The following is a 27,999-nucleotide window of genomic DNA, read 5'->3' as shown; positions in this document are numbered from 1 at the left end:
TATGTAAATATAAAAGATCGATCAGTTGATCGATCAGTGGCGAGACAATAGCGAAAATAAAAGAGGAAGTAAAGCCGCACGAGTTTCCGAAACTCGAATAGTCGTTCCGTGATATTGCTTCCCATTGAAGACGGTAAATACGGAGGTGACGAGGACGCGTAATATCGCGACACGTGCCACTAAACGGTATAACCGCGTATGCGTACGTGTTGCGCGTACGTTTCACGCGTTCTTCTTCGTTATTTTATTTTACTTTTGTTATCCATCTATGTTATCCATCTCTCGGCACAGTAACGTGCCAACCAGCGATATTAATAAGTAGCAAGTTGCAGGTTCCACACCTTTCTTTTCACGATTTTATAATTTCACGACAAGTAGAACTACAACGTCAATTACAACATAACGCGTATAATAGACACATATAATAGAGAGTATATAAAATTTATTGGTACATCGATAACATTTCCAACTCGTTGATTTGTAAAGTTTCATTGCAAATATCGCTTTGTTTGATTAGAATGCGAGAAAAGAAAATATTGATACATCGCTTAGAAAGCAGTTTGTTTCTATGTGTAATCTTTAACTAATTTAAGTTAACGCGTACGGAATTACTAGTTCCCTAATGAACACAAAAATGAACCGTGTATCGCTTACGAATTTAACGAACAGTTAACGGTTAACGAACCTTGTGTCATTTGTAGAGAAATTCACATCGTAAATAACGCAAGTGTATGCAATAAGCAGACAATTTCCCAAAATCGATTGATTAAAAAAAGGAAAATAACGTGAGTCGAGGGAAACTCGAGTAGATGAAAATCCTTCGTTCAACCCGTTCTACAACCTGTAAACCTGTAAGCGAAGAATACCTAGCGTAGAATAGTAAGACGACAGTTGGATGAAGAAATGGAAGAATGGAGAATCTATCTATCAGCGAAATGGAAGAGTGCACAAACAAAGTATCAGCGCAAAGTAATAGTCAGGGAATTAACATCCATTAGCTAAAGTTATTAGTTCCGCGTTACGTTACAAAATAACTTTATCGAGAAAATTAATTTACAATGTTACGAGCAACCCGTACGTAAAAAAGGAAAATTATGCCGCGTCTCTGCGTCATCCTTTCTCTTCCGCTATTTCTTTTCGTTCGTAATCTTCTCGCTCGGTCTTTGTCTTTCTTCTCACGGACTGAAACGCAAACTCATAGGCGGTAAGTGAGACTCGCGTGCAAGCACATCGTCGATCGTTTGCCGTGCACGATATGTATGCGCACTCGCGTAATAGCTTCGTTCCTGCCGCATTCGATGTTAGATACGCGAGACGTCGCGTAGATCCCTTCCAAGAGTTTGGGGCCTGTCCGATAAACGATACGGTGCCACGCCAGCCTAGGTCACGCTAGATGCGGTCTGGCGTGGCTTTGTACCGTGATTTGAAACCGTGGTCAGAACAGAGAGACTCGGAGAGAATCGGGAGAATCAGAGAGTATCAGAGAAAATCAGAGAGAATCGGAGAACCATGCCACCGCGGCATGGTATAGGCGACGCGCTTGTTGGAGGCAAGATGACGCGGCGACGCGGCGCTGAACTTATAACGGAGACGGCTTCCTTATAGTGCCAGAACGATAATAATTGAACCCTCGGTAAAAGAACAAGACGAACGAACGAACGAACGAACGAACGAACGAACGAACGAACGAACGAACGAGAAACTCGCGAACCTTGGTGATTTCGATTCAAACTGCGGATCGTCGATTGTGTGTTTCGTTGAGACGCGAGTCGCCGCTCGATCGAGGAAATTCGTTTTCCAGACTATGCAAGCGGTTAATAATGAATATTATGTATAAAGAATGTATACACGGGCTCAGAGATGGTGATTCGAACGCGGTTTCGTGATCTGAGCGAAACATACAGGATGAGGCGGAGATGATGACAATCGATTGAAGGCGATTGCAGGTGTTCACTCTATTGGAGGTGAAAGAGAAGAAAGAGAAGAAAGGGGGGAGGAAAGAGAAAAATAGGAGGGAATAGGAGCGACAAGTTATTCTAATAAATGCAAAAATAGATGAAAAATATAAAACTTCAACGTCTTTCAACGAAGAAATTTTCGACATGTTTATTTTCACACACGTCGGTTGTTCGTTCCTATCGAACTTATTGTTTGTCCTATTGTAGTCCAGAGTTAATCAAGTTTAGACGTGGTACATTCCACGGTGACATTACAAAGATAACTACGAACGCGCGGATAATTTCGCAAGTCTGTGCATTTGTCTGCGCGTGTTGTTCATATTGCAGTGGAAACAGAAGAAGAAGAATCGTACAGAGATGATAGAGATTATAGATTATATTATATTAGATTCGATACGACGAATTCCCGACGAACGCGTACGAACGATTTAGAGTTTAGACGGCCGATGATTGTCTAGGAGGATTGTCTAGGTGGTTGGGTGGTTGGAAATGTTGGAAGGCTGGATGGTTGGGATATAGATAGAGGTGAATGGTTCGGTGGTTAAGCGGTCGGATGACCGTACGATTCGAGTGCGACCGTACGGACGCGCACGTTAGGAAAGTGAGAGCAAAAAAGGGTGAAGCAGGAGGGACAAAGTAGAAAGGAAAAGGGAGAAACGAGAAAAGTGAGAAAAGTGAGAAGAGAGAAGAGAGAAGAGAGAAAAGAGAAGAGAGAAGGGAGAAAGGAGAAAAGAAATAGGAGAGAGTGACGACGGTATTGGATGGTGAGTCGTTAACGATAACGACGGCCACACCGATTGTCCCGACGACGCCGCGCCGCGCCGCGTCGCGCCGCGTCGCTGCCCCTCCGCAACGTGGTGGCTGGTCTGCGCTCCGACGTTCCCGCACTACTGCCGTTTCCCCTCCGACCTCTGGCTTGACGACACTCGGCCTCGCGCCCGCGCCGCCTTATTGCCGCGGTAAATATAGAGCCTACTCCTCGAAACCGTCTACCCACTCTACTTCCACTTTCTTCTTTCATCTTCGATCTTACTCTCCCTCTTCTACCTCTGCGCTTCTATTTTCAATATTTTTCCCACTACTTTTTCTTTGATTTCCTCGAATTTTGGTGGCGTCGTATATACAGCGTGAAGTGCTGACGCGAAAATGAGCCAAGTATAGAATTCAATTCTACTTTCTCTTTGACTCCTTTACGTTCTTTTCTCTTCTTCAATTCTACCGATTTATACGATTTTACGCTACCTCTGTCGAGATCGCAAAACTAGAAACTTACCAATAGCTGTACCATCGTTCCGACGAATTAATAACGAATTATTAATTAGAAACAAGTGTGTGTGTGTGTGTGTGTGTGTGTGTGTGTGTGTGTGTGTGTGTGTCTGTGTCTGTTCACTATCGCACGTACCGTCTTTTTATTTTTATAGTTTTATGGAATATACAAACAGAGCACTCGCTCTATCACAGCTGTTACATAATAGTCGGCAACTATTTTCACACTGAATTCAATTCGAATTTGTCCGAATTTGTCATGTTCGAATGCTACTTTACTCGTACTTACTGTTAAACTTGATCCCATTGCTAAAAATTACAAATTACGATTGCAAACGAGTAAAGTCGACGAGAAGATAGATAGGAAGATAGATTTTCTGATTTATTGATATAGAGACAGTATCTGTATCAATATCAGAAGAAAAGACGAGAAAGAGGAACGGAGGTGACTCGTTAGCTCGTTCGATCATTAGAGTAATTAGCTGATTTCTTTCGGTGTTTCACGATGTTCAACCAGTTTCCACTCGCAAGTATAAGTAGTGCGGCAAGTTTCTCTTTAGCAGCCTCGACAGAGCGTCGTAATTTCAGCAAGAATAGAACGAGGTCGTGAACCAGACGTCCGACGAACAAACGTCAGATGAAAAGAGAAACGGCGAGGAAGAGGAAGAGGGGAAAGCAGAGATCGAGAGAACGAACAGAAACGGTCATATAGGTGGATAAAAAGACAAGGAAAGAAGGAAAAAGGGACAGAGGGGGGGGGGGAGAGGGAGAGACAGAGAGAGAGACAAAACTGTCGGGAGAGAACCTTGTTACAAAATCATTTCGTCGGCAGTGCGATGGATCGATCGTGGCCATTTTGCATTCAAACCTCGAAATACTGCGTTGTATGATTAATTATTGTCTCGTTTAGTATTTCTTTCCCGTCTCTGAGTTTCGCTAGATACGTACGACGAATTTGAATTAAAATTTGCTACTCGGAGCATCAACCGTCATCATTTTCATACGTAATCTTAACATACGTAAGAACGAAAATCGTTAGTTTCCGATATTGGTGATAGGAAATTTTACAAACTGTACAAAAATATTATTATTTTTCTTTCAAGAGAATTAGAAACCTTCTATTTTTCCGATTAACAATTTCGCGGTTTCTTTTCCGTAACTACTCGTTAAAGTCGTACAGCGCGCATTATACTGTGTGCGATTTAAAGTGGAAAATACCTTAAAGAGGGTAGCTAGCTCCGTCGAGCTAAACACGTACATACGTACGTACGTACGTACGTACGTACAGCGATTTTCGTTTCAGAGATTTTCAAATGTGAAATTTCATTTTGTAACAGTTTGTTTGTCGCGTTTAAGTAAAAGGAATGAAAAATTTGAGAATGAAGCAACTCGAATTTCAAGGGTAGAGAAGAAAATCTTCGAGTCATCGAGATTCCACCTTGTCGAATTCCCAAAGATCGACCAAACCAACGATTTTCTACGAACCTTGATGTTCGACTTGCAAGTCTGAAGTTTTTGATTAGTGCTCTATTAACTTTGGACGGTTATTAATAATTCTTACGACGAAATTTATTATAAAGGAAATAAAAGGTTAAAGTTCGTTAAAATTCGGACAACGGAATGAAAAACGTCAGGATTTTTCCCTCGCTTCTGGCTGTACCACATTATATTATATTGTTTCACCACATTATATTGTTGTTAAAGTATATGAACAATTGGCGATCGTCGAGCCAGTGATTCTATTGGGATCGATTGACTTACCTCCGTAGATATACATACATACGTAATGTATGTTGGACTTGCAAAAGTCAGATTTGCTTCAAATAATGTGACGAGTAACTCGAATTGTAGAGATTTTTATAGAGATGCGGAGGGAAATTGAAGGAAATTGAAGGAAATTGAAGGAAATTTTCGTCTGTACAAATTTTCAAGTTATAAAAGTTCGAATTCAAAGCGAAAGCTTCGATTCTACTTCAACATTTAACCAAAGTTTTAACTCTTATAAGATTCTGCTCTTATTATAATAAACAACAGATACGTAAATTCTCCCTCCGCAACGTAACGTAGATTTCTTCAAAATTCCTATTTTTCCTATTATACATTCAGAACGTCGATTACACGTATCAAACGTATGAAATATTTCAAAATATGAAGGAGCACTTGGAATTTGCAGCCCTGCGTATGTACGTAATGTGTACTTACCTGCTTTCTTATAGTGTGTATAACATTTTGCTGTTTTCAATGATCTCATCGTTGTAAGCTGACAAGCAGATATTGGCAATTGAGAGAATGCTCGACTTGAATCATTAGAATTGTATTATTGACCGTGTATTGTGAAAAGTGCGTGTAACTAACTATTAACTTTATAATAGTCGACGAAATCTATTATTAAATTGAATTCGCGTCCTCCAATTTTATTGAATACGTGCAACATGTTGGAAATGTTGAGAGTGATCTTACTTTAATAACTACAGGCTGATGGACGTTTATTCGTACACGGAATCGGTGATTAGCCAAGTTCAGGTGTACTAACTACGAACTTTGGATCAATTTTGTTGAAAGCAAGGCACCACGCCACGTATGAAAAAAAAAAAAAAAAATCTTATTTAAAAGAGTAATATCGATTTATAATAGAATCTCATTTATCCATCCTTGTCTTGCACACGATACGATACGATACGATACGATACGATACGATACGACACGATATATAACGATATACGATATACAAACGATGCCGAACCTCGGGTACAAATACGACCGTATTTAACGAACATATTTTTAGGCATCAATAGTTTTCTTACGTTTTCCTATTGTTTATTTTAGCAAACCACAATACTTGCGGGTGAAGGTAAATTTAAAGAAAACACAAACATCAGAGAGTTGTGAAACCGAATAGCTACATATATCGTATAGTTACATTTAAATAGTTTCTCTTTCATTCGAATCGTTTGAGAAAGTAACGAACCAACTGTATGATGAAATTATATCGAGATGCTACGTACACGTGATTTCTACGCATCTAGGTACTTACTCATTTAGTTACTTACTTTGTCCGATCGTACACCAACGTAAGTACATACCTACGTACTACTATATGTAATTTTCATACGATTTTATATATGTAATGTTGTCTATATTCAAGGAGAATATTGTAAAATACGCCATGTACAATTTGTAATTCGACATTTTATTCACTCCAGAGAACAAAGGAGAGAAAGAAAGAAAGAAAGAAAGAAAGAAAGAAAGAAAGAAAGAAAGAAAGAAAGAAAAAAAAAACTGTACAATATTACAACGTTAGGCAAATTATGAAAAAACCGTCGATCGAAATGTATCCTTCCTTCGGAGAAAATCTTTCGTTCGTGTATTTATGTCGTAGCAAGCAGACATTTCGTCTCGTAGTCTTGTAGCGCAGGAATAATCGGTGATTATAAAGCAATACGCGTAGCAAGATACCAAGAATTTGCTTTTTAGATTACTAATATATACTGGTAACATGGATATGGGACTTATTGAAATATCACTCGTTACGTTGATATTTATACGTTATCGCCATATCATATAAGTAGGTACAATGTGGTTGTGCATTGCAGTTTCATAGAAAATATGTTGTTAGCTTAAGTTAAGTTAAGTTAAGTTAAGTTAAGTTAAGTTAAGTTGTTACGATACGCATGGTATTCGGGTAAATTATTGCCCGGTAAATTATATTTTCTATCGCGTCAGTTCAATTCAAATCAATTGAATCGGCACGATTTACAATTAGAGCAGCGAAGTAGCGATGTCGCGTGTCGCCAATTCGTTGAATCGGTTCAGTTACGGAGCAGAGTTTGAAAAAATCGATCACTGCCAGCTCTACTATTCTCGACACCCTCGTAGGAACATGACATACCTACGAGCGATATAAACATGTTCCAGGAAAATGTCGCGTACATTGCCGTACGTATATTTAGCGATGGCAGTGAATAAAGTGAGCCCTTTTTTCGCATGAATAACGATAACAATTTTTACTCTTTGCTCTTCACTCTTTTTACTCTTTACTCTCTTTACTCTTTACTCTCTTTACTCTTTACTCTTTACTCTTTACTCTTTACTCTTTACTCTTTACTCTTTACTCTTTACTCTTTACTCTTTACTCTTTACTCTTTACTCTTTACTCTTTACTCTTCACTCTTTATCCTTTACTCTTTGTTCTTTACTCTTTATTCTTGAGTCGCGCGTCACGTCGTTCTCCTGAAACTTGTTGTTAATTAATTCTCTACGCACGCACGATAATTGCGTACTTTTTCCTCCTTCTCGTTACTCGTTTGATACAACTGGACGTCGACAGGTTGCTGCTTCTCATAGCTTTTTATACCAGAATAGATAGTGATCTCCCTCGCTGATCTGCAAATCGTCCACACCTGAAAGATTGTTTTGGTTAGAGTCCATGCGTCTCGAATCGTATGAAAGATAAGTTTCAAATAAGCATTGTAAACAGCATGTCGACCTATCATTTGTCTCTTATCATTCGTGCTCTCGAGAGAGGAGTGCTCACTAAGAGGATACTTTCTATTTTTCTATTTTTCATGCGTATGGTGCGTACCTCCAGGTGCAACCAGTTGATTACCCGGTGGCGAGGCTGGATCGGGCGGAGCAGTCAGTCGATACAGCAACCAATAATGATAGGACATTGGTTCTTCTTTGTAACCTGCTATCGTGTGAACATAGTGTCCATTCGGCCATTCGGATGCAACAAATTGAAAATGCGGTGACATTTCTGCGGCTAGAAGCATCACTTCGTAAAATGTTTCGTTTTTAGGCGCGGTCACTGTCAAACTGTATGTCTCGTTCACGTTGCTGCCAACCCATAGGGTGTAAGAAACGTTTACCATAGCCGGTGTTGCAATGGTAACGATCGTACTGCCATCGGTATTGCTCGCGTTGAACGTATTTGTCGCGTATTTGTTGCCATTGTTCCCGCTATTTCCGTTATGTCCGTTGCTTCCGTTATGTCCAGTTCCGCTGCTCCCAACGGTGACATTAGTCGCCACACTGGTCCCAGAAGTGACAGATATCGATAGACTGTCGTTACGATTGCCTGGGATCGCCGCCGCTGGCTCTGCAGCATCGCGTTGTAAGATTAACATTTGTAAGATTAACAGCGTTTCTCTGTTTCTCAGCGTTGAATTTTAAATGGATTTTTCTCGACAAATAATCTTGGAAAATAAAAATAAACTGAAATTCGTAATAGAAATGCTGTTTTTCGATTGAGAACGAGAATGGGAACGAGAGTCGAATGGGTGCGAGAAAGTGAGAAAGAAAGAAAACGCTTACCGTTACCGTTACCGTTACCGTTACCGTTTCCGTTTCCGTTTCCGTTTCCGTTTCCGTTAGCGAATCTCGGTGGTAAAGTTTCGGCAAGTCCTTGCCCACAATCGAGCGTCCGGATGCTCGCTAAACCACGTGGCGCCACGCCAAGAAGCGCTTCGGCGGTCGCACGAACGTCACCAGCGAAAGATCCATCGGCTCGTTGCTGACTGGTTAACCATGCCAAAGCGGCTGATCTATTCCAATTGTCGGCGGGTTCGTTCTCCGCTTCTTCGAGAGCTTGCATCACCAACGCCGTTGTCCGAACATCTCCAAAACTGCCATCGAGTCTTTGCTGTTGCGCTAAACCAATCGACGGTTTGCGCACGAAATGATGGAGATTTCGATGTCTGTGATCCTGAACGATGCACTTTAAGGCTAAGATTACCATCGCGACGGTATCTAACAATGAAAGGTGAAAAAGAGAAATTATATAAAGAGAGAATAATAAAAAAAAAATTGGCAGCGGCCATCGCCGTCACCGCCGTCGAAAAAAACATCAAACTAACTCGTTACTTCGTCATTTTACGTTTTATCTTACGACAGTAGCTAGTTTTCTCATCGCTTTTTCATGTGACAGCGAAGGTATATACCTACTGCCATAAATGTAAAAGTGTCGCAGATATCGTGATGTACACGATGCGAGTATATACTACGATATGTACAATGGATAACGTGGAACTAATTACTAATACTAATACTAATACTAACACTAATACTAATACTAATTCCGCGTGAAATACAACAGAATCAGAAACAGAAACAGAAACAGAAACAGAAACAGAAACAGAAAGAATCGATCGGAAGGTGAACGATATCTACCGACGTTGTGATCTTGAGCAGCGTTCGCGATGTCAAGCAATCGACGTATCTGCCTTTTTCGTACGTGAGCTTGCGCATTGCACGCAGCTAACGTGGTAAAGGCAAACTCGTAATCGGTCGGTGGTTCGTGATGTTGAAGCGTTCCAATCAAATCGTGACCGTGAAATTGTCTTGGATCCGTGCACATGGCATTTAAGGCAAGAGTGTAGCGCGCTAGGCGAACAGGAGAAAAGCCAACTTCTCTGTGCCTATGGAAAAACATACGTTATTCTTCTTCGAACGAATACAACGACGTTCCAGAGAATAAGAATAAAGATTAAGCTACTTGTAAACGTATTGTAACAAACGTATTGTACGTTTTGTACTTTGGTACGTCAAGTACTTTGGTACGTCAAGTTGAATATTATACTGTATATGATATATGCACACTGATATATTTACACCATGTGTTGTAAACACATGGCCATGTAATGGCCGTGTATATATAGCATATTGGTCATTGGATTGGTTCAACTCCAATCAATAGCAAGGTAAATCTTGTAATAAGCTAATAAGTAGGGTATAAAGGTACGTAGCGAAATTACTCGATATACCTAATTACTATTCTTTTACTTTTATTTGTTGAACGTGAATCTTTTTTCGTGAATCACGAACGTCGAACAGTTTCCGAGTAGAGAAAAGTTCCTTCTCATCGGTCGACACTACCAACAATTACAGTTACCTCCATAGAAGCAAAACTATTTCAAGTTCCATCTGTTTGCTGCTGAGCTGCAATTCAAGAGGAGCCGCAGGCGCAACGTTATCCTCCCGCGACAGATTGCCCAGTCGAAGAACCAGCAATACTCGATGAGTATCGTTTCCCCAACCGGCATCTTTGTTTCGTTGACTCCATAACCATGCAGTTGCTCGTTCCAAAATGTTTTCCCCGTCGGTGTCGCTCGAAGTAGAGTCTGCGACGCTTCCTGCAAAATGCGCATTTCATTCGTTAGGTTGTCAACTTTCTTTTGCTCTTGCTACATGCGTACGTAATGCAATTTTACAACATGTTAAATGTAACGTGTATTCAATTAAATAGAAACGAAATAATGAATTATGTAATTAGCAAAATTCACAATTTAAATGTAATTCATTGATTTTCTTCGAAAAATTTGAAGAAAGAAGACGGGAAGTAGACGGGTTATTACTTTCAATTCTGAATTCTTCCTCATCGTTACACGTTACACGTTTTGTAATCAAAGGACATTGATCAACTAGCAAATGCGAAGAATCAAGTGCGGAGGATTAAAATTGACATTAAAATCAAAAATGGAAACCTTTGGCATAGGCCACGTTCAACGTGCATAAACAACACGTTAGAAGCAGAACCATTATAGCTGCCATACTTGCTCTTCCCCACATTTTCACCGAGGATCGAACGATGTACGTACCCTCGTTAATATTATCTGCAAGATAACAAATATATACAATACATAAATATTATAGCGGTTATAAACGATAAACTGCTATTATTTTTATCATATTTTTCATCTGATTCTATTCAAATGGCTATAGTACACTAAAAATTTTCATTCCTTACACGAGTATGAGATAACTTGTAAAGTACCTACTTTGAACTTTTCCATAGAAAACTTTCACGTATCGAATTATTACAATACGTACTACTATATACACGTACATATACTTATATTACGTATACTTACACGTGCTCATCAAATATTTTGAAACTTCATCTCATCAAAATTGTAACGAGATGTGACAATTTTGTTCATGTAACAATGCATGTAATAAATGTAGGGTATTTAGTAAAACAATTAGTGTACCTATACGAATGAAGCTGTTTTAAAGATACAGTAGTCAAGTGTTAAGTTACGATCCCACTGAATCGACTCAAGTGTTCCCAGCGTTCAAACACTATCACGAAATACATATATACATCCTTGCGTCCCCAAGTACGTGCAACATTTCCACTAAATGTACATAAAAATGGTATAAAAATGTGCCTCTATTTGCACCGATTGTAAGTCACCAACATGTACATGTCGTGATAATCGGGTACCGATCGGAGTCGGAATCGATCCGTGAAATTTCAAAATATTTCATACAACACGCGTAATGCACCCATAAAAAGTTTCTACGAGTAATGAAACACTTTCACGAGCCACTGTAGTTTCCTGCCATTTTTCTTTCCCCCATCCTCTAGTGGCCAGTGAATATTCGATACATAATAATAATAATAATAATAATAATAATAATAATAATAATCCTATATCCTTTTTGCGGAAGGAATAGAATTTTTTAAATTTCTGAAGTACATCTCTGTCAGATTCGTTTGACTTTACAGTAGTAAGTAAGGGGGCACAGCGTATAGCACTGTTTTATACCACTACTTTCAATCAGCTATCCTATTTATTCTCCGGGATCTTGAAAATCGTTCGTTCTCTTAGTGGAAATGCAGTCGGATGTACATACGAGTGCTCAATGATCAAGGCCAATGATTACAAATAGTGCACAAAGTAATGGTCACGCTTTTCCGCCGGCAAAAAAGACACTATCACCAATAGTAGCCGCGCTCGCCACCACCGCCACCGTCACCGCCACAACCACCGCCACCGCCACCGCCACCGCCACCACCACCACTACCACCTCGTGGCCACGTTCGACGTCGCTACGCCTACGCCCGCGCCCGCGGAAACACTACTAGGAACAACGCGATATTGCGTGGGATCGATATCGCTGCACTCGCCATCCCTCCAGCCATTGTACGTATGTACATACGTACATTGTACATTGCACATTGCACACACATGCATGTGTGATGTACAGACGTTACTCTTTAACTGTATGGGTAAATTGGTGTTCTCCTTTTCTCTGCCAGGGCTTAGTTGCACGCCTGTCCCCGTCTTTCTCTCGGTGTCAGTGTCTCTCTCATCCTCCCCCTTTCTTCAACATCGACAATCTCTTCTCACCCTCTCTGCCCTCCCCTAGCATCGCCTCCATCGTTCTCATTTCACCTCTTCTTTTATTCCGATCGGCAATTATTTTACTATTTACACTATTTACAAAACCCTAGCCACTCTAGTGCAACGTTCAATTGCTCCTGCGACAATTTGGAAAACAAGTTCAACGTTCGTTTCAATCGATTCTCTAAAAAGTATCTGACACTGACATTCTTTATTCTTTCGTTAGATTTTGGCAACCACTGCAAAAAAAAACTATCGTCGTGTGTGTTATCGATAAACGTGCCGTGGAATTACATGTATTATATATTACATAGTACATGGCATGTCTTTTCTACTTTTACTAGCGGCAGTCAAGGCATCGCAGCAAAGGGTATAATTGTAATAGGCCTAATAATCGTTTCATTTCTTATTCTATTATTTTTTTCACTCTAAATTCTAAATGGAAAAGGACTCCTACAAACGCTAGGCTTCTCTCGTTCGGCCATCTCGCTTTCATTTTCAATTTCTTGCCCTCTCCCCCTCCCCCCCCCCATTCATTTTTCCTTCCCAACGCGTTTGTTCCCCAATCTTTTAACTCCGATCGTACGAAAAAAGAACTACTACGTTCTAGTTCGAACTGTGCATTAAAATGTTGTTAACTAAACGCTGGAATTACTCGAGTATTATCGAGATGTAATCAATTCTCTCAAAAATTCTCTCATAGAAATTTTGTAGATTTTACGTTTTTATAAATTTGAATAATTTTACGTAAAGTTATATATTGAATGTTGAACAATGTTACTTCTAGACTGTAACGTCTAGAACTTCTAAACTAAAATGAAAGCAGCAGTGACATAATAGCGGAAATAGAAGAGAAGCCAGATAGAGACAAGAACAACAAAAATGCAAATAGGCATACATAGATACTACACAAGTAAATAGAATAACTAAATAGAATAAAAATAAAAATGTAATATACATATAGGTTTCTACATACTGATGTGAGATTAATATATTCATAAATGTAAAATAAGTGTTCATCTCTCGATATTTAGCTATCTAAAACGTATGAATAAAATTTTTTGTTCCTTTTACTGTCCTTTGCACTTTCGTTTCCTTGATGCAAATTTTATATTATAAATACTTACGATACTTACTCTTCCGTGATTCTAATGTTTAAGTAAAATATTAAGTAAAAAGAAAAGAAAAACTAACGAAATAGACGTAGAAGAAATAAATTGAAAAAAAATTGGCAATTACGTGGAATAAATAACGTATGTTTCCTACATACTTACTACAGATGCGCAGCGCAGCTCGATAGTCAAGGTAAAACACCAAAATTAAATGCACATTGCGCGTGTAATGTACGATTGACTTACCTAAATCGAAAACGTGACACTTGGAACAGTTTCCGTGTTCGTGCGTTCGTGTGTTTTTCAACGCACTCAAGTACGATATATTTACGATATATTTTCTAAATTCTAAGACATACGAAGATTAAAACATCCACCTCGCCTTGAGTCCAAGTTATCATTGATGCGACTAACGCGGACAGCTACTGTCAAAAGCGATGCAGTGAGAACGCATAAAGGGTGTAAAGGGCTTCAAGATCGCCCTCTCTCGCGCGATGTTGCGGCTCTCAGATTAGCGCGCCACGTACGAGATTTGTACGAGATCACGCTACAAATGTATAAAATAAAAATAACATTTATTTCTGACTATCACTGACAAAGATTATAACGTATAATCTATAGATTAATAGACTAATTAAATGTCGTTGCAGTATTGATGCAGTATAATTCCAGAGTACCAGTATATTACATAGTACATTTCCAAATTATATATTTTAGTAATTAATTATACTAGTAATTATACTTCGAAATTGTTGGAAATATGCAAAATGTGCGAAATCTTTTAACTTTCAGGCATTAATTTAAGCTTTTTTTATTAAGATCTTGAGCGTCTTCTTAATATATTCCGTTTCGCTTACGACTTACGAAATGCCTGAATCGAAAGATCAACAAACTCGACTAAATAGATCGCCTATCATTCCAACAAATAACATTCGATTTCTGTTAAACTGTGTTCAAAAGTTTCATTCGAGTCAAATTGTAAGTGATAAAGGACATAGTGAGAAATGACAGCTTTCAGAAACATGTATACACGCGCGTAGAATGGGAATAAATCGTGTAGAAATGTAAAATTTATTAAATAAATGTTTCTCAATTTTGATTTGAGACCGTGCGAGTTTAACTAGTACAATTTCGTAAATCTTTAGACGTAGTAACAGTTCAAAAATTAATAACGTAAATTAGTTTGTTTTTCAAGTGAAAATTTAATCAATTCATGGACACTGGAACACTAGCGCCACGTGGAGGCTAAACTGTAGAGAATTAATCGCGTCATGTTATTATTATAAATTACAATACATTTCCTACCTTTTCACACTTGGTTAACTTGCATTCTGTGCATATTAAAGAATAGATATTAAGCTGGCATTTTCAGTTACGTTGCCGAACGAGTTCGATCCAAATTCGTGGCGTAGTTTGCGAGAAATTAAATGTTAATGTAAAAAAGGATTTCGATCTATCATGCAAATTTTTGAAAATCTTTACGCAGCCATTTCGCGGATTAAAATAGAATGAAGGAAGAAAATTCAATGACGATCTAAAATCAATGACGCGACTGCAAAAAATCACAAATTAACCCTCTTAATTAGCTTTTTTTGCAATTTTTTGTAATGTCCTATTCAAAACTGTCATTAAACGTGACATTGAAGTGACCCAAGTTATCAATATTTTAGTTCCCATACATGTCGATAGGTGGCATGTCTCAAACAAAATAAGCTATTTCGTACTAATTGCATATAATTAATTACGTAGGAAATCGAAACAATATTAGAGAAGGTTATTTGCTTCCTCAACAGCTTAAATCTCGTCGTCTACAGACCAACAAATTTAATTTTTTAATTTTATCACGAAGAGACTAATTCCACAATTTCACCACAACGTGGCGCTAATATTTCAGTATCAAATTTTCGTTTGCAAAGAAAAGTTAGTTAAGGAAATTATGTCACAACAAAAAAAGAAACGAACAATCGTAAAATTGACAAATATAACAAAAGAGTGATGGAGAAATTAAAAAACACGTGTAGACAAGATTTACTATTACTATTTAACCAAACACATCTCTGGTGTCCAACACATATTCCGGTCTTCCCGAGAGGAACGAAAGAAATAAAGAAATATGGGAGAAGCCACATTGACAGAAGAAGAAACATTGACAAGACGAGAAAAGTTAATTCTCACTCTACGGTTTCTCAAGATATATTGGAAAATATTGTTTGCTGTGATCTGGGCTCTGATTCTGATCCCTCCTCTTCTTGTTTATAATTACAAGGTATCGAGTTTAAATTATTAAAACAGAGTGTATATATATATATATATATCGTGTACTTGCGTCAAGTGAAACAATTTAAATAAACGCGCTTATTATCACATGTTTAACATTCCGAATAATTTTCGAATAATATCCGTAGGTCATTGAAATCGAGATATATGTTTATAATTAATTACCAAATATCTGTTTCGTAGGAAACTAGATGCGCCTATACCATATTAATAATGGCTGGATATTGGATCACAGAATGTTTCCCCATGGCGGTTACTTCGTTAATTCCTGTGGTGTTATTTCCAGCATTTGGAGTGTTAAGCACAGCAGATGTTTGTGGTTGCTACGTAAACGATACTATAATGGTGTTCATAGGAGGTCTAGTTCTTGCTATCGCAATCGAACACAGTAATTTACATCTACGAATCGCTCTTGGAGTAATGAAAACAGTTGGTTGTACTCATGGAAAATTACTCGGCGGTCTTTGTGCCGTTACTGCTTTCATATCCATGTGGGTCTCAAATACTGCAGCAACCGCTATGATGGTACCAATCATATTTGCTGTTTTAAACGAATTGGAACAGGTTTGACGTCGTAATTCCTTTTTTTCTTTCTCCTTTTCATTCTCTTTTTCTATTAATATTCTTTTTAGGCCGGATACTGTCGCGTCTATGACGAACTCCCGGTACCTCCAGGATCTTTAGATCCACCGTAAGATATAAAATGACATAACATATGAGATAAACAAAACATGAATGAGTATGGGGAATGAAATAAGAGAGGTAAAAGGCAGGAAGGGTAAAAAGAGAGGAAAGAAGGGAGGGAGTGAGGAAGAAAGCAAAGAAGCAAATAACAATTTTCTGATTCTAACGCTACATATCGTAGGGAAAAGCGACCGACAAGGATAACAACAGCTTATCTGCTGGCTGCAGCGTACTGTTCAACCTTCGGAGGTACAGGAACTCTCGTAGGAACCGGTACTAACCTTACTTTCAAGGGCATTTTCGAAAGTATATTTCCCCATTCCGAAGGCATTAATTTTACACAGTGGATGATCGCCTCGTTACCGCAAATGATTGTTAATACTTTCTTGACATGGTTCTATCTTCGGGTAGCTTACATGGGTTACCTTAGACCTCGTAGTAAAGACGCAGAGGTAGCGGAAATTGGAGTCGAAGGAGAAATGGTTACGAATCAAGTAACGAGCAGTTGCAAATTTCTCACACCGTTTACAGAACCGATGATTCGTTTATTGAACCAATGTTTAAAAACTGTTTAAAGGTGATAGAGCAAAGATATAAAGAATTAGGTGGTATTAAATTTCACGAAGCAGCAGTTGCCGGTCTTTTTCTTTTCTGCATATTTTTATGGCTATTTCGGAAACCTGGTTTCGTAACAGGGTGGGCCGAAGTAATAACGGATATGTAAGATATTTTATTTACATACATTTCGTTCGTCTATCATTATTCAAAATACGTATTCATTGCATATCTTTAATCGATCCACAGAGATCTTCGAGATTCAGTGCCCGTCATATTCGTATCTATCATGATGTTTTTTATTCCGAAAGATTTTAATTTTCTTCGTACCTGGAGCAAAGACCGTAAGTGTGGAAGAAACAAATGACGAACGACTTCTCTCTATAATAGAATTTGTTTGTTTATTTATTTATATATCGTTTCTGTTCTTGTAGCTGCTAAAAGACCCTTCAAATCTTCGGAAGGTTTGATCACGTGGGACGTTATCCAGAGAAAAATGCCTTGGAGTTTAATGTTCCTTTTGGGCGGTGGGTTCGCGATATCCAGAGGCAGTATGGCTTCCGGTTTGGCAAAGAAGATCGGTGAAACTTTGGTACCGCTACGATACTTGCCTCCTTTTTTCATTATGCTGATTGTTTGTTTCTTTATTGGCACTATTACGGAGTTTACTTCAAACGTTGGAATCGCAAACATCACCTTACCAGTTATTGCACAGATGGTAAAATATTACTCAAACAAAACACCATTATTCGATACTCTATCACCAATTTGTTGGTACACAAGTTATTTTGTTATACAGTGCGTTGCAATGGAGATGCATCCCATGTATTTGATGGTACCAGCAACTATATCGTGTTCTTTCTCTTTTCGATTACCAGTTGGTACACCTCCGAATGCAATTATATCAGTTATTGGAAATATTCCGACTCAATCGCTGATGATGGGAGGTTGCATTCCTTCCATCTATGGTCTCGTAGTAAATTGCATTAACTTTGTTACCTGGGGTATGTTCATTCATAACATTAAAGAATTTCCAGCCTGGGCTACGAGCGACTACACACCCCCGACATGAAATTACGTATATATCATTTTTCTCTTACGTATTTATCAGTTTATTCTTTCTTTTTTCTCAATTTTCTTGTATTAAACAATATGTATCATGTTTCGTCCATCTTTCTGTTAAATAAATAAAATATACATTGATTAAACATGTCCAACATGCTGAATTAAAATAGTATTCATACGCGAATATCATATTGTACAATAGAGGATACGCTTTGTACATTTATCTAATTCAATTACATAGTAAGAATATAAAATACAAATATACATACAATTTTAATTACTAAACACGATAGACTTTAATTACTATACAAGTATTGAAATATAATACGCAATTCGTTATAAACATAACCGCGATGGCATCGATGAAACAATTAGGTCGGCTGTGTTTTTGATACAGGTGATTCGATCTTTTTTGGACTTGAATTAATTTCCTGTTGTTCCAATCTGCGATGTCGCAACATGGTTGATAGTACACCGTTGAAACTTGCAGTTTTTTTCTTGGCGCTTCCTTTCGGAGTACTTTCGCCAGTTCTACGAACTGGTAATCTTGGCGACGACATCTCATCCATGAAATCAAAGTCCGACTTCTCTTCTGTCCTAAACAAAGAAACAAATGAAACTGATACAATGCTGTGAAAATGATGATAAACTATATTTGTGTGTATATGAGACAAAGTGGTTCATAAACAAGTAAGGAAAATTGATTTTATATCAATAGCTTTTAGGAGCCTTCTATAAGCCCTTAAAGTTGAATTTTTTTTCCTAGCATGCATATGCTTTGAAAAGATTACTACATTGCGTAAATAACAGTCTTGATCATCCTATATAAATCAGTTCTAAACATTATGTCACACCAACATAATGGTGTAGAATAATTGATTACTCAAATACTCTGATGATTTTTACAAAGTTACGCTTGCAATAAGTATCTTATGATTTCTGTATATATACATACATATAAAATATAGAACAGATTGAATATATATCAAATTATATTCACATGATATATTCATAAAGCTTTTACAAGTGTTCAAGTACTTTCGTAAGCCACTGTATGTGTAACATTTACTTGTACTCCTGTGAGCCATTATCTTGCTGTCGAATATTTGTGGGAACAGGAGATGGACCTCTTCTACCTGGACACTTCCATTCGAGTTCCAAAGCTCTGTTATTAGCCTCAAGGGCTTCAGTCAATGTTAATATGTCGTTAGGTTTCAGAGTCCATTCGTTCTAAACGCAAAAGCAAAAGGAAAAAAAGCTCAACGAACAAACAATGAATAAACAAAATTCTATTAATATTTCCTTGGTCTTTTACTTACTTTTCCATCCATTTCGTACTTTTCGTCGTCAGAACATTCTATCGACCAATCTTCTTCGTTGCGCTCCATTTCTTATCACCTTCAAATCATATAAAAATCTCCAAATCATAAAACAGTCGGATAATTAATACAGATCGAGATGAAACTCGTACACGTAGGAGCAATTCAACACTTAACCTCGGATGAAAACATTCAGTTAACCTCAATAGGTTGGAATCGCAAGGACGCAAATTGAAGTTGCCAGTGACACTGCTAGTTATCACTCTTGATTCGAGTGCATAATTGTTACAAAGAATACAAGAAACTTTAAAATCAGGTCTTTGTAATCATCGATATAATATATTATAAATAGACGATACAATGTTTTCCGTTTAAAATAATCGATTGGGACCGATTCCTCACAAAGCTCTCGGACTTAACGATGACATCGATGCATTTCATGTTCGTCTAAATGCTGTATATAGTGTATAGACATTTGTACAAAAAGAAACGTGACATTAAAACGATAAAAAAAAAAGAGAAAAGATCGACGAATGCGATATAACGTAGATTAACTATCAATGCGAATGTTCTTTCCCATGATTTTCACGTTGCGCCGCAATACCATTGTGTCGTGTCACAATACCATTACACTACGAATGTTTATTTATCGCAAATCGCAACGTTTCATCTTTGTTGATTTGAAGAAAGGAGTACTTTGATGAAGTGAAACTTCCATCAAATTCGTTTATTTGAGACGATCTTATTTTCCTTCGATCACACGTGCTACATGATCCTCTATTTCATATTGTGTTCAACTACACGGAATAACAAACGTTTTTCCCGTTTATCTGCTGCGTTATTTTTTATTTGATCAAATAAAGAATTGTAACTTAGTAAATAAATTAGTAGTTTAGTGAATAAATGTGCTGATCGTACGTGCTAGGCTTGAAAATGTATTTAAAGTCTCTTTTTCCCTCTCCCTCTCTCGCAGTGCGCTCGTGCAAGAGTTTCCAATAACTACACATTGTATGTAGTATATGTCTCCATAAACACCTGTTATGAACAGGCTCGCGCCCAATGATAACAGAACAGACACAATGATTAAGTGCTCAACAAAGAAATGTGTTTCTCGGCCAAGTCAATATCAGCGCGATACATATCAACTAACGATAATTATCTGTCAACAATTTGACAAGAATTAATGTATACAGTTGAGACTAATACTTGATATAAAGTCCTTTAAACGATTGTGAAAACCAGAGAGAAAGAGAGATTGTGCCGCATTGAATGTTGGTAAACATATATTTCCTTCTTCACTGAAACACTTAAAAACATTTAAAAACCATTTGGCACTTACTTCTACGGGAAGTGCAAGTGTACTGCAACGTAGCTACTGTGCCGAGATTTTTACATCTCCAATCAATTTTGTCCTATTTCATAATTTTCAAAGAGTTACACGAAAATATGTAGGTGATGGAACAGCGATGTTTATTATTTTATTTTGATAGAAGATAGAATAACGTAATTTCAGTAAGTTAATTGAACATACGTACGTACATACATACGTGATATTGAAAGAAGCTTGTTTCTGTATTTGATCGATTGCACGTAGAAAGGTCACGGGGAGTAGAAATAGATTAAATCGTTTCGTCAAATAATACGACTAAATTAGAAAATCGATAGAAAAATTGGAAGATGGAGTTGAAGTGGACAGACGAAAAACGAAAAGCTCCGTATGGCGACGATCTTTGCCGAGCTATCTTTCCTATATATTATCTTGGTAAATTGTGTGGTTTAGTGCCAGTAAGATTTTACGTACACGCTTCTGAAGGATGTCAGGCTCGTTTAAATATCGTAGACCTTGTGTACAGGTAAGAAAGAACGAATAAAATGATTAAATATATTAAGGCTCCCTCAGTAGAAAATGGAATAACTTTATCAGTATGTTTGCTGGATCATTTTGAATCAAATGGTCACGTACATATGAAATACGCATACATAGGTAAGAAGAGAATTCAAATTGTTAGATCTAGACCTTGGATTTTTACGCATTTATGCGAAAGTAGATACAAAAATGCGTACAATATGTATAATACACAGCAACGTACAATGCGCAAGAGTAGAGTATCTAGTAGCTGTGTAGTTCTGTTAATCACGTTGGGGCTTAAAAATATGAAAACAGGTAAAAATCTGTGTCGAAAATATCGATGAGATTACTGTCATGATGTTAGAGTTACTTAAGTTTTCACATAACTGTATAGACAATTTCACCTAATATTTGTGAAGAGGAATGCGATGTACGTATGTATATGTAAAATCTGTTTTTTGAAATATGTAAATAAGAAATGAGTACCTTGGTATCCATAGTATATATAACTGTTTTGATTCAGAATGATCTACTGAACACATTGATAAAGTTATTTGACTTTCAATCGGCACAATTTGTTTCTATTGGAAATATCTAAATAGAATGATGATGCACGTGGTGCGTTTTGTAGTTTGTGTGTGCTGATATTACTTCTCGGCTCCGAAATTTGGGGCTTGTGGCGAGATCTGAAAGATGGCTGGGAGCATAGTACCAGACTGAAATCTCGAACAGCGGTAATCGCGACGTGTAGCGACGTGCTTGGGGTAATGGGCTTAACGGTTGTTTGTATTGTTGGCTCTCCTTTCCGATGGAAATACCTGCAACTAGTCATGAACAAATTAATCGAGGTGAAGAATCATTTTGCAAATTTCTTTGCCATTTCATTAACGATTAAAGCGTGTCCGTTTTTTTTTTTTTTTTCACCTCAGGTAGATGGAAAGATCGGTGTAACATCTCCAAAGAGAGCTCGAAGATTCACGATTTGTTTAACGATATGCAGCCTCACTTATCTTTGGTTCAACTCGATTATAGACTTCTACACATGGAATCGTAAAACAGAGAACAAAATGATAACTGACAAAGGTCCTATTAACTATGCACCTTTGTACTTGATGTACACTGTAATCATTTCCACGGAAATCCAGTATACTGTGGCAACGTATAACGTGGGACGAAGATTCGTCCGCTTGAACGATAATCTGAAAAGTCTGTTAGATGCAAGTAACAGCAGCAACGATAATGCAATCGGTTATTTTCGGAAATTTTCTGAAACAGGTAAGTAAACATGGTAAGTTGAGAATGTAAAATGAAACTTTTTCATTGATGAAATTTCATTTCCGAAAAAGTTGAATATTTACATGGTAAGTGTTCATTTAACTGTGTTTAAAGTTAGTAGACCAATGCGCATGATGAAGCAGAAAATTTTATAACGATGATATTGTAATATTTGCATTCTGTTGTGTATATACACAATTCAGATTGAGAATATCTATATCTGTTTAGTTTGCTTATTAGGCTGTAGATTTTTATACAAATTTTATATTTTTGTTAATATAATTGAAGAAACGAAACTTAAATTAGAGATTTACTCCATACACAATACTATAACAAATATTTACTTTACTTTAGATATTTTTAACAAATGCAAAAACATATAAGAGACTGGTTGTCTCAATGTGAAATGTAAATATAAATTTCGTCTAACATATACAATAAAACAAATTTGATTTCGTGCTAATGTTCTGACATTATTATATTATCTATGAAATACTATAATAAACGCAAACATAAATGGCAAGATCCATTGACTACCACTTGAGACATAGTATTACACAGTTAAATACAGACATACCAAGTAAACGTCTAAATTAGTTTTCTAAAAAAAAAAAAAAAAAAAAAAAGCTTTGTATAGAAGAATATTATTCTATATTTTTGACTTGTTAACTTTTTCATGAAAAATCACCTCTTTCCTGGTTGTACCGCTAGTTGTAAGACATTTCGTACGTATCTTTCCCTCAATTTGTCTTAGTAATCTTTGCTTAATCTTTAATCTTTTATTTCATCGATCAAAACAACCGAAACACTGTGTATCTGGTTGAGCCATGCAAGCAGCTGGAGACAAGAAAAGATGCAACATCACATCGAAAAGGCAACTCGTATTGGGCAGTTACAGATTGTCGCGGAAAATGGATTGTAAACTTGGTAAATAATTAATGAAAACCGATGGGTAAGAGAATGGATTAATTTGAACTTTGCCTGTTGTGCGTTTACAGAAAGCAAATCCTGCAATGGTATATCTGATCTCATAATGGTTCACTCTTTGCTTTGCGATGCAGTCTCTCTCATAAACACTACATTCGGTGTTGTACTATTGGCCGTTACTGTAACCTGTCTGTTACATTTAGTTATCACGCCGTATTTCCTAATCTTACAAGTTACTAAAGCGAGTGAAAAACACGAATGGATATTTCTATTTGTACAAGCTGGATGGTGTATCATTCACATAACCAGAATGCTAATAATCGTTCAACCTAGCTATTCCACAGTGGCGGAGGTAAGAGACGAGGAAAGACGAAACGAGGAGAGAAGAAAAGAAAAATGCAAGACGAATTTGCTTGCAATGTACTTCGTTTTCAGGGGAAAAGAACGGCAACTCTCGTTAGTCAGTTACTTTCCTGCAGTTTTGATGCAGACACCCGACGAGAATTGGAAATATTTTCGCTTCAATTGTTGCATCGACCTCTCGAGTTCTCGGCATGCGGACTCTTTTCGTTGGACAGAAACTTGATAACGTCGGTAAGAATATCTCGATTACTCGCATGAGAATGCATTCAACTAACGTTTTACATACGTAGGACATATATTCTTGTGTTTATATCGTGTATGTGCACATGTACACGTACATGATTTAGATTGCGGGAGCCGTAACAACGAACCTCGTTATTCTGGTACAATACTGAGCAAGAGAGGAAGAAAAGTTCAAAGTGACAGAGAGACAATCGCATGTTACGATAATGACATTTAATATACCAATTCTCGTGAACAGCGGTAATATACAAATACAGGTTACTCGTATCGTAATCCAACTAATAATAATAACGAGTTGTTCCATCGATCGATCGATCAACGATTAATTAAGAGCGCACCTCGTACGGTGTCTAGAACTAGACGTCAGTCACAGCCTATCCAAATGTTCCTTGGCCTCGTCTTATTGTGTCTCTGAGAAGGGAATAAGATCGTCTAAAAACAGGGAAACTTGAATAGTCTCGTTCGAAGAAGCCAGGTATCTCCTCGTTGAATCAACTTATATAGCTTATGTGTATACGTAAAATTGTATAAGGCATATACAACCTATCGTATACTTGACTTATTTTCTCTCACTTATTCCGATGCACTCTACGCATTCTTTTTCGTACAAATAATTACTCTAGCAATAAATATTGGATCGCTCCAAATCCATCTAATTGTACGACGGTAGCTATCAGCTCGCACGCGACATATACGTCTGCTTGTGGTACACATCGCACAGACATAAATGGTAAAACGCGCGAACACGTATCGCAACTGACTTATCGTATTAAGGATACGCTTTTCGCATTGTCGAAAACCAAACGATAACCCGAGTGCTACGAACTGTTCCCTTCGTCGCTTGCGCGAGAATATTCAATTTACGGTGGCTGCTGTAACTGGAGGTTGTGCTTTTTGATGCGCAACCTGCAGCAAATTATCGCAGCAATTGTCTTTCGTCAGGTTCAAACCTTTTGATCTTTGACAAGTCGTCAAGTTTTCAGAATTTGACTCCGCGTCGTTTTCTCCTCTGCTCTGATGACGAGCATTACACTGACAGGGGCTTGTGTGCCGATGAAGTCGAGAGAAACACTCGCTACAAACTCTCACGGGATTATACAGTTGTTCGCTAGGTAGTGGTGTCGAATTTTCGGAACAATCCGCACAGAAGATTTTACCGCAGCATCTGCGATAAATGAGCAAATAACTCGTTGTAAAATTATATTCTTATATTTTTTTCTACATTTGGCTGTATTATATAACTATGTTGTACAAGTGTTGTATTACTGAACAATGATTAAGAGAGTACGAATGCCATTCTTCTACATGCCGCATACCTGCAATGATGCTTACGTCGTCCCAGCCAAAATTCCGTATCGCATCCCATACACCGACTCACCGCATGATCGGGTACCCAGAGAGTAGGGGCAGGGCCCAATTCCTCCACTGCTTCCCACGACATATCCGAAGGTAATGATTCTCCGTGATCGCCGGTACTTCCAATCGAATCTGGTAATGAACCCTGAAATAAACGATCGCATTAAATCGACATCTATTTTTCTCGATTATCTCTGATATTATTTCTTCTTCGTCCTTTTTCTTTCTTTCTACTTTATTCTTTTTCTATATAACTATTTTCATTCTGAAAGGGAATAATTTTTAATTAACTCACAATATCATCAACACGATCAACCTCTGCATTATGATTACAAACTTGCTTGATCAGAGCCATTCTCGTTGTATGTAACTCCTTCCTTAACGCTTCTTCCTTCAACTGAAAAGTAATATATAATATATGAAGAAAAGAAAGAGAGAAAGAAAAGAAAGGGAACAAGGTGTCACGACCATTTCCTAATTACTACATTTAAACGATCGAAATTAGTACCTTATGTTCTACGATTATTTGTTGCACACGCATCTGAACATCGCAATGTATAACTGGAAGACCATCAACATCGTCCAATCTATCAGGATTATCTGGCACTGTATCTTGATAAGTTGGCGAAGCTGGGCACACGCTACTAGGTGTTCTGGATATCTGCGGTGCACTGGTGTCACTAACGTCACTACCCTCGTTATGATTGTGATTGTAATTTCGATTGCAAGAACAAACAATTCGACTGGTCGCGTTGCTCTCGATCCACGGAGATACAATGTCCGGTGGCGAATTTTTCTGCGTTTTGCTGCTTGAGAAAAATTTTTGTTGCTTCATTCGAATCGAATTCATATTGTTGATGATTATACTTTGGCATTTTGAATTTCAAAATTGACATTTTGGAATCAAATAAATATATGCAAATTTTAACTTATAGACTGTCTACTCGATTAATTTATTGCATTCACACTTTATTCCATATATCAATGACGAATATGTGGCGATACTTACGTCTCCTTGTCTATTGTATCGAGTAAAGAGTCATTACTGGGTATTAGCGTATCCGTTGAACTGTCTACCGAGGGATTGACTGGCGAATCGTTCAAAGTTTGCGTCGTTGTTGTACAATTTTGCGTCTTATTCTGATTTTCCGTTGTGTCTTTTTCTACCATATCGTCGATAATACAATTCTCGGTGCAATTGTGTCTTCCTTTCTCTCCTGTTTCCGAATCGAGTGTCAACGAGTCGAACTTCCTGTAATCATATTACACAATTAAAAATATAACATTCTCCTCGTTTTCGATTCTTTGTCTCGGACAAAGAACAAACAATTTGACGCAACAGTTATTTTCACGTTGCACCCCTTCTAAGATTAAATAAATATAAAATTACTTTTCCACCGAAGCACTTGGATCGCTAAGTCGGCGATGAAGATAGGCCGCATGATCGGGGGTGTGCATAAGATCGCCGTATGAACGAGTTTTTGTCATTTGTCCCTGTGGTTCTTCGCTTTCACCACCCTCAATATCCAGCATCGTTACTCTTTGTTTATCGTCCCTGATACCGAGAGGAGATTCCATAGAACCTAAATATACTTCGGACCATAAAACAAGATCGCGCACGTTACAACTTGGCCATAATACCTAAAAAATAAAATAAAATAAAATAAAACGCTTTGACATAACATATCCATTAAATGCTTAAAATCAAAAGTACAATAGCGGCCAGCCGTTTTTTTCTATCATCGTTGCTTATTACGTAACAAAACTTATGCGAGAACAAGCAGTGTAGCGTAACAATTAACGTACACAATAAAAAAAATGTCTTACTTGATTCTTTAAAGGTGAATACAAATGATTTATAAAAGAACTGGAATTGAGAAAACGCCAGACCGAAAATGTACGCTCCCGTATTCTTAACTGTAGCCTCTCTTGCTTCGTGTTGCATAGAAATGTGCCGAAAAGTTGAGAATACGTATGCTGTGCAAGTTTCACCTAAAATCGACAATTGATTAATGCCCTACCTACGATTGACCTTTTTTTTGGTAATCAGATAAGTGAATCTACTGGATTTTTCGAAATAGATATATACGGATTTTCAATTGGCTTACAAGGTACGCTGGAGACATTTGAAAACTGCATTTGAATTGTAAAATCAACTGATGTACACAGTCGAGCCACTGTAAAAATACTGGACATCGCTCGTTCGGATCTTCGCAACCGACAGTTTGCCCGCAACGATCCGCAAACTTGTGTCCAAAGTCTAACCATTCTCTCTCGCATAAGACTTGGAATCCCTAGCAAGTATCAAACGGAATAGCGAAACGATTATCAATCGGAAATAATAGACGATGAAAAAAGCAAGTACCTTTGGCATACCTCCATAGTTCGATAATAAGGATCAAGAAGGATCTGCGCTAAAGCGACTATCTGGGGCGTCCTGTCCCAACCATCGCTACAATGCACCAATACTGGCCGACCGTCTCTTTCTATCGCCGACGCTACGGTTACCGCAGCGCGTAACAATCCAGACATATGTTGTAACCATCGTGTTCCTTCCAAAAGACTGAGCCAACTGTACATTGTAAAAGAAAAAAAAAAAAAAAAAAAAAAAAAGAAGTAAAA

At 37.7% G+C, this 27,999-nt stretch overlaps 5 protein-coding genes across 15 annotated transcripts; 2 read left to right on the top strand and 3 right to left on the bottom strand.

Annotated features, from left to right (window-relative positions):
* Positions 1 to 6,875: 6,875 nt before the first annotated feature.
* Positions 6,876 to 13,822, bottom strand: LOC122531487 (uncharacterized protein CG3556). 8 transcript variants are annotated; one of them, XM_043659479.1, is made up of 7 exons: positions 13,711 to 13,822; positions 10,706 to 10,834; positions 10,114 to 10,354; positions 9,393 to 9,640; positions 8,538 to 8,972; positions 7,807 to 8,322; positions 6,876 to 7,624 (listed from the first exon to the last, which is right to left on the bottom strand). In XM_043659479.1, exons 2-7 carry the CDS (start codon positions 10,788 to 10,790, stop codon positions 7,563 to 7,565), a joined length of 1,587 nt encoding a protein of 528 aa, XP_043515414.1. In that variant the 5' UTR covers positions 10,791 to 10,834; positions 13,711 to 13,822; the 3' UTR covers positions 6,876 to 7,562. The 8 variants fall into 8 exon arrangements, with proteins under 8 accessions (XP_043515414.1, XP_043515431.1, XP_043515440.1 ...); XM_043659496.1 differs by lacking the exon at positions 13,711 to 13,822 and adding an exon at positions 11,858 to 11,977; XM_043659505.1 differs by lacking the exon at positions 13,711 to 13,822 and adding an exon at positions 11,862 to 11,977.
* Positions 13,823 to 15,130: 1,308 nt separating this feature from the next.
* Positions 15,131 to 18,330, top strand: LOC122531472 (protein I'm not dead yet-like). 3 transcript variants are annotated; one of them, XM_043659434.1, is made up of 8 exons: positions 15,131 to 15,730; positions 15,925 to 16,305; positions 16,374 to 16,432; positions 16,607 to 16,919; positions 17,003 to 17,145; positions 17,230 to 17,324; positions 17,415 to 17,754; positions 17,859 to 18,330. In XM_043659434.1, the coding sequence occupies exons 1-8, from the start codon at positions 15,578 to 15,580 to the stop codon at positions 17,968 to 17,970; spliced, it is 1,596 nt and encodes a 531-aa protein (XP_043515369.1). In that variant the 5' UTR covers positions 15,131 to 15,577; the 3' UTR covers positions 17,971 to 18,330. The 3 variants fall into 3 exon arrangements, with proteins under 3 accessions (XP_043515369.1, XP_043515352.1, XP_043515360.1); XM_043659425.1 differs by having other exon boundaries at positions 15,136 to 15,730; positions 17,415 to 17,698; positions 17,780 to 18,330; XM_043659417.1 differs by having other exon boundaries at positions 15,132 to 15,730; positions 17,415 to 18,330.
* On the bottom strand, positions 18,312 to 19,443 carry LOC122531526 (PAXIP1-associated glutamate-rich protein 1). The gene is made up of 3 exons (XM_043659539.1): positions 19,365 to 19,443; positions 19,115 to 19,275; positions 18,312 to 18,642 (listed from the first exon to the last, which is right to left on the bottom strand). The coding sequence occupies exons 1-3, from the start codon at positions 19,431 to 19,433 to the stop codon at positions 18,417 to 18,419; spliced, it is 456 nt and encodes a 151-aa protein (XP_043515474.1). The 5' UTR covers positions 19,434 to 19,443; the 3' UTR covers positions 18,312 to 18,416.
* A 1,598-nt stretch (positions 19,444 to 21,041) lies between these two features.
* Positions 21,042 to 24,256, top strand: LOC122531516 (gustatory receptor for sugar taste 43a-like). 2 transcript variants are annotated; one of them, XM_043659525.1, is made up of 7 exons: positions 21,042 to 21,217; positions 21,845 to 22,061; positions 22,143 to 22,488; positions 23,326 to 23,415; positions 23,487 to 23,767; positions 23,851 to 24,009; positions 24,126 to 24,256. In XM_043659525.1, the coding sequence occupies exons 1-7, from the start codon at positions 21,042 to 21,044 to the stop codon at positions 24,171 to 24,173; spliced, it is 1,317 nt and encodes a 438-aa protein (XP_043515460.1). In that variant the 3' UTR covers positions 24,174 to 24,256. The 2 variants fall into 2 exon arrangements, with proteins under 2 accessions (XP_043515460.1, XP_043515452.1); XM_043659517.1 differs by having other exon boundaries at positions 23,323 to 23,415.
* LOC122531463 (myotubularin-related protein 3-like) lies at positions 24,218 to 27,993 on the bottom strand. Its single transcript, XM_043659406.1, has 9 exons — positions 27,754 to 27,993; positions 27,486 to 27,671; positions 27,205 to 27,369; positions 26,768 to 27,018; positions 26,387 to 26,629; positions 25,886 to 26,183; positions 25,673 to 25,774; positions 25,338 to 25,522; positions 24,218 to 25,186 (listed from the first exon to the last, which is right to left on the bottom strand). The coding sequence occupies exons 1-9, from the start codon at positions 27,955 to 27,957 to the stop codon at positions 24,877 to 24,879; spliced, it is 1,944 nt and encodes a 647-aa protein (XP_043515341.1). The 5' UTR covers positions 27,958 to 27,993; the 3' UTR covers positions 24,218 to 24,876.
* Positions 27,994 to 27,999: the final 6 nt, after the last annotated feature.

This window comes from Frieseomelitta varia, unplaced genomic scaffold (genome assembly GCF_011392965.1).
Source record: "Frieseomelitta varia isolate USP_RPSP 00005682 unplaced genomic scaffold, Fvar_1.2 scaffold_136, whole genome shotgun sequence".
Taxonomy (NCBI): Eukaryota; Metazoa; Arthropoda; class Insecta; order Hymenoptera; family Apidae; genus Frieseomelitta; species Frieseomelitta varia.
The sequence above is the reverse complement of the archived record's forward strand: the minus strand, read 5'-3'. Positions and strand labels throughout refer to the sequence as shown.

Excerpts from the sequence above, each read along its gene's own strand:
- LOC122531472 (XM_043659417.1), top strand. The coding sequence starts at position 15,578 with ATGGGAGAAGCCACATTGACAGAAGAAGAAACATTGACAAGACGAGAA. Across the intron at positions 16,306-16,373 it reads TTTTAAACGAATTGGAACAG|GCCGGATACTGTCGCGTCTA; the intron begins GTTTGACGTCGT and ends TATTCTTTTTAG. Across the intron at positions 16,433-16,606 it reads CCAGGATCTTTAGATCCACC|GGAAAAGCGACCGACAAGGA; the intron begins GTAAGATATAAA and ends TACATATCGTAG.
- LOC122531526 (XM_043659539.1), bottom strand. The coding sequence starts at position 19,433 with ATGGAGCGCAACGAAGAAGATTGGTCGATAGAATGTTCTGACGACGAA. Across the intron at positions 19,276-19,364 it reads AGTACGAAATGGATGGAAAA|AACGAATGGACTCTGAAACC; the intron begins GTAAGTAAAAGA and ends TTTTGCGTTTAG. Across the intron at positions 18,643-19,114 it reads AATGGCTCACAGGAGTACAA|GACAGAAGAGAAGTCGGACT; the intron begins GTAAATGTTACA and ends TTCTTTGTTTAG.
- LOC122531516 (XM_043659517.1), top strand. The coding sequence starts at position 21,042 with ATGGAGTTGAAGTGGACAGACGAAAAACGAAAAGCTCCGTATGGCGAC. Across the intron at positions 22,489-23,322 it reads TCGGAAATTTTCTGAAACAG|CAGCTGGAGACAAGAAAAGA; the intron begins GTAAGTAAACAT and ends GAGCCATGCAAG. Across the intron at positions 23,416-23,486 it reads GAAAATGGATTGTAAACTTG|AAAGCAAATCCTGCAATGGT; the intron begins GTAAATAATTAA and ends GTGCGTTTACAG.
- LOC122531463 (XM_043659406.1), bottom strand. The coding sequence starts at position 27,957 with ATGTACAGTTGGCTCAGTCTTTTGGAAGGAACACGATGGTTACAACAT. Across the intron at positions 26,630-26,767 it reads CCAAGTGCTTCGGTGGAAAA|GAAGTTCGACTCGTTGACAC; the intron begins GTAATTTTATAT and ends ATATGATTACAG. Across the intron at positions 25,775-25,885 it reads AAATAATCGTAGAACATAAG|TTGAAGGAAGAAGCGTTAAG; the intron begins GTACTAATTTCG and ends ATTACTTTTCAG.
- LOC122531487 (XM_043659448.1), bottom strand. Across the intron at positions 10,355-10,705 it reads GAACGTGGCCTATGCCAAAG|GAAGCGTCGCAGACTCTACT; the intron begins GTTTCCATTTTT and ends CGCATTTTGCAG. Across the intron at positions 8,323-8,537 it reads CGGTAACGGTAACGGTAACG|AGCCAGCGGCGGCGATCCCA; the intron begins GTAAGCGTTTTC and ends GCGATGCTGCAG.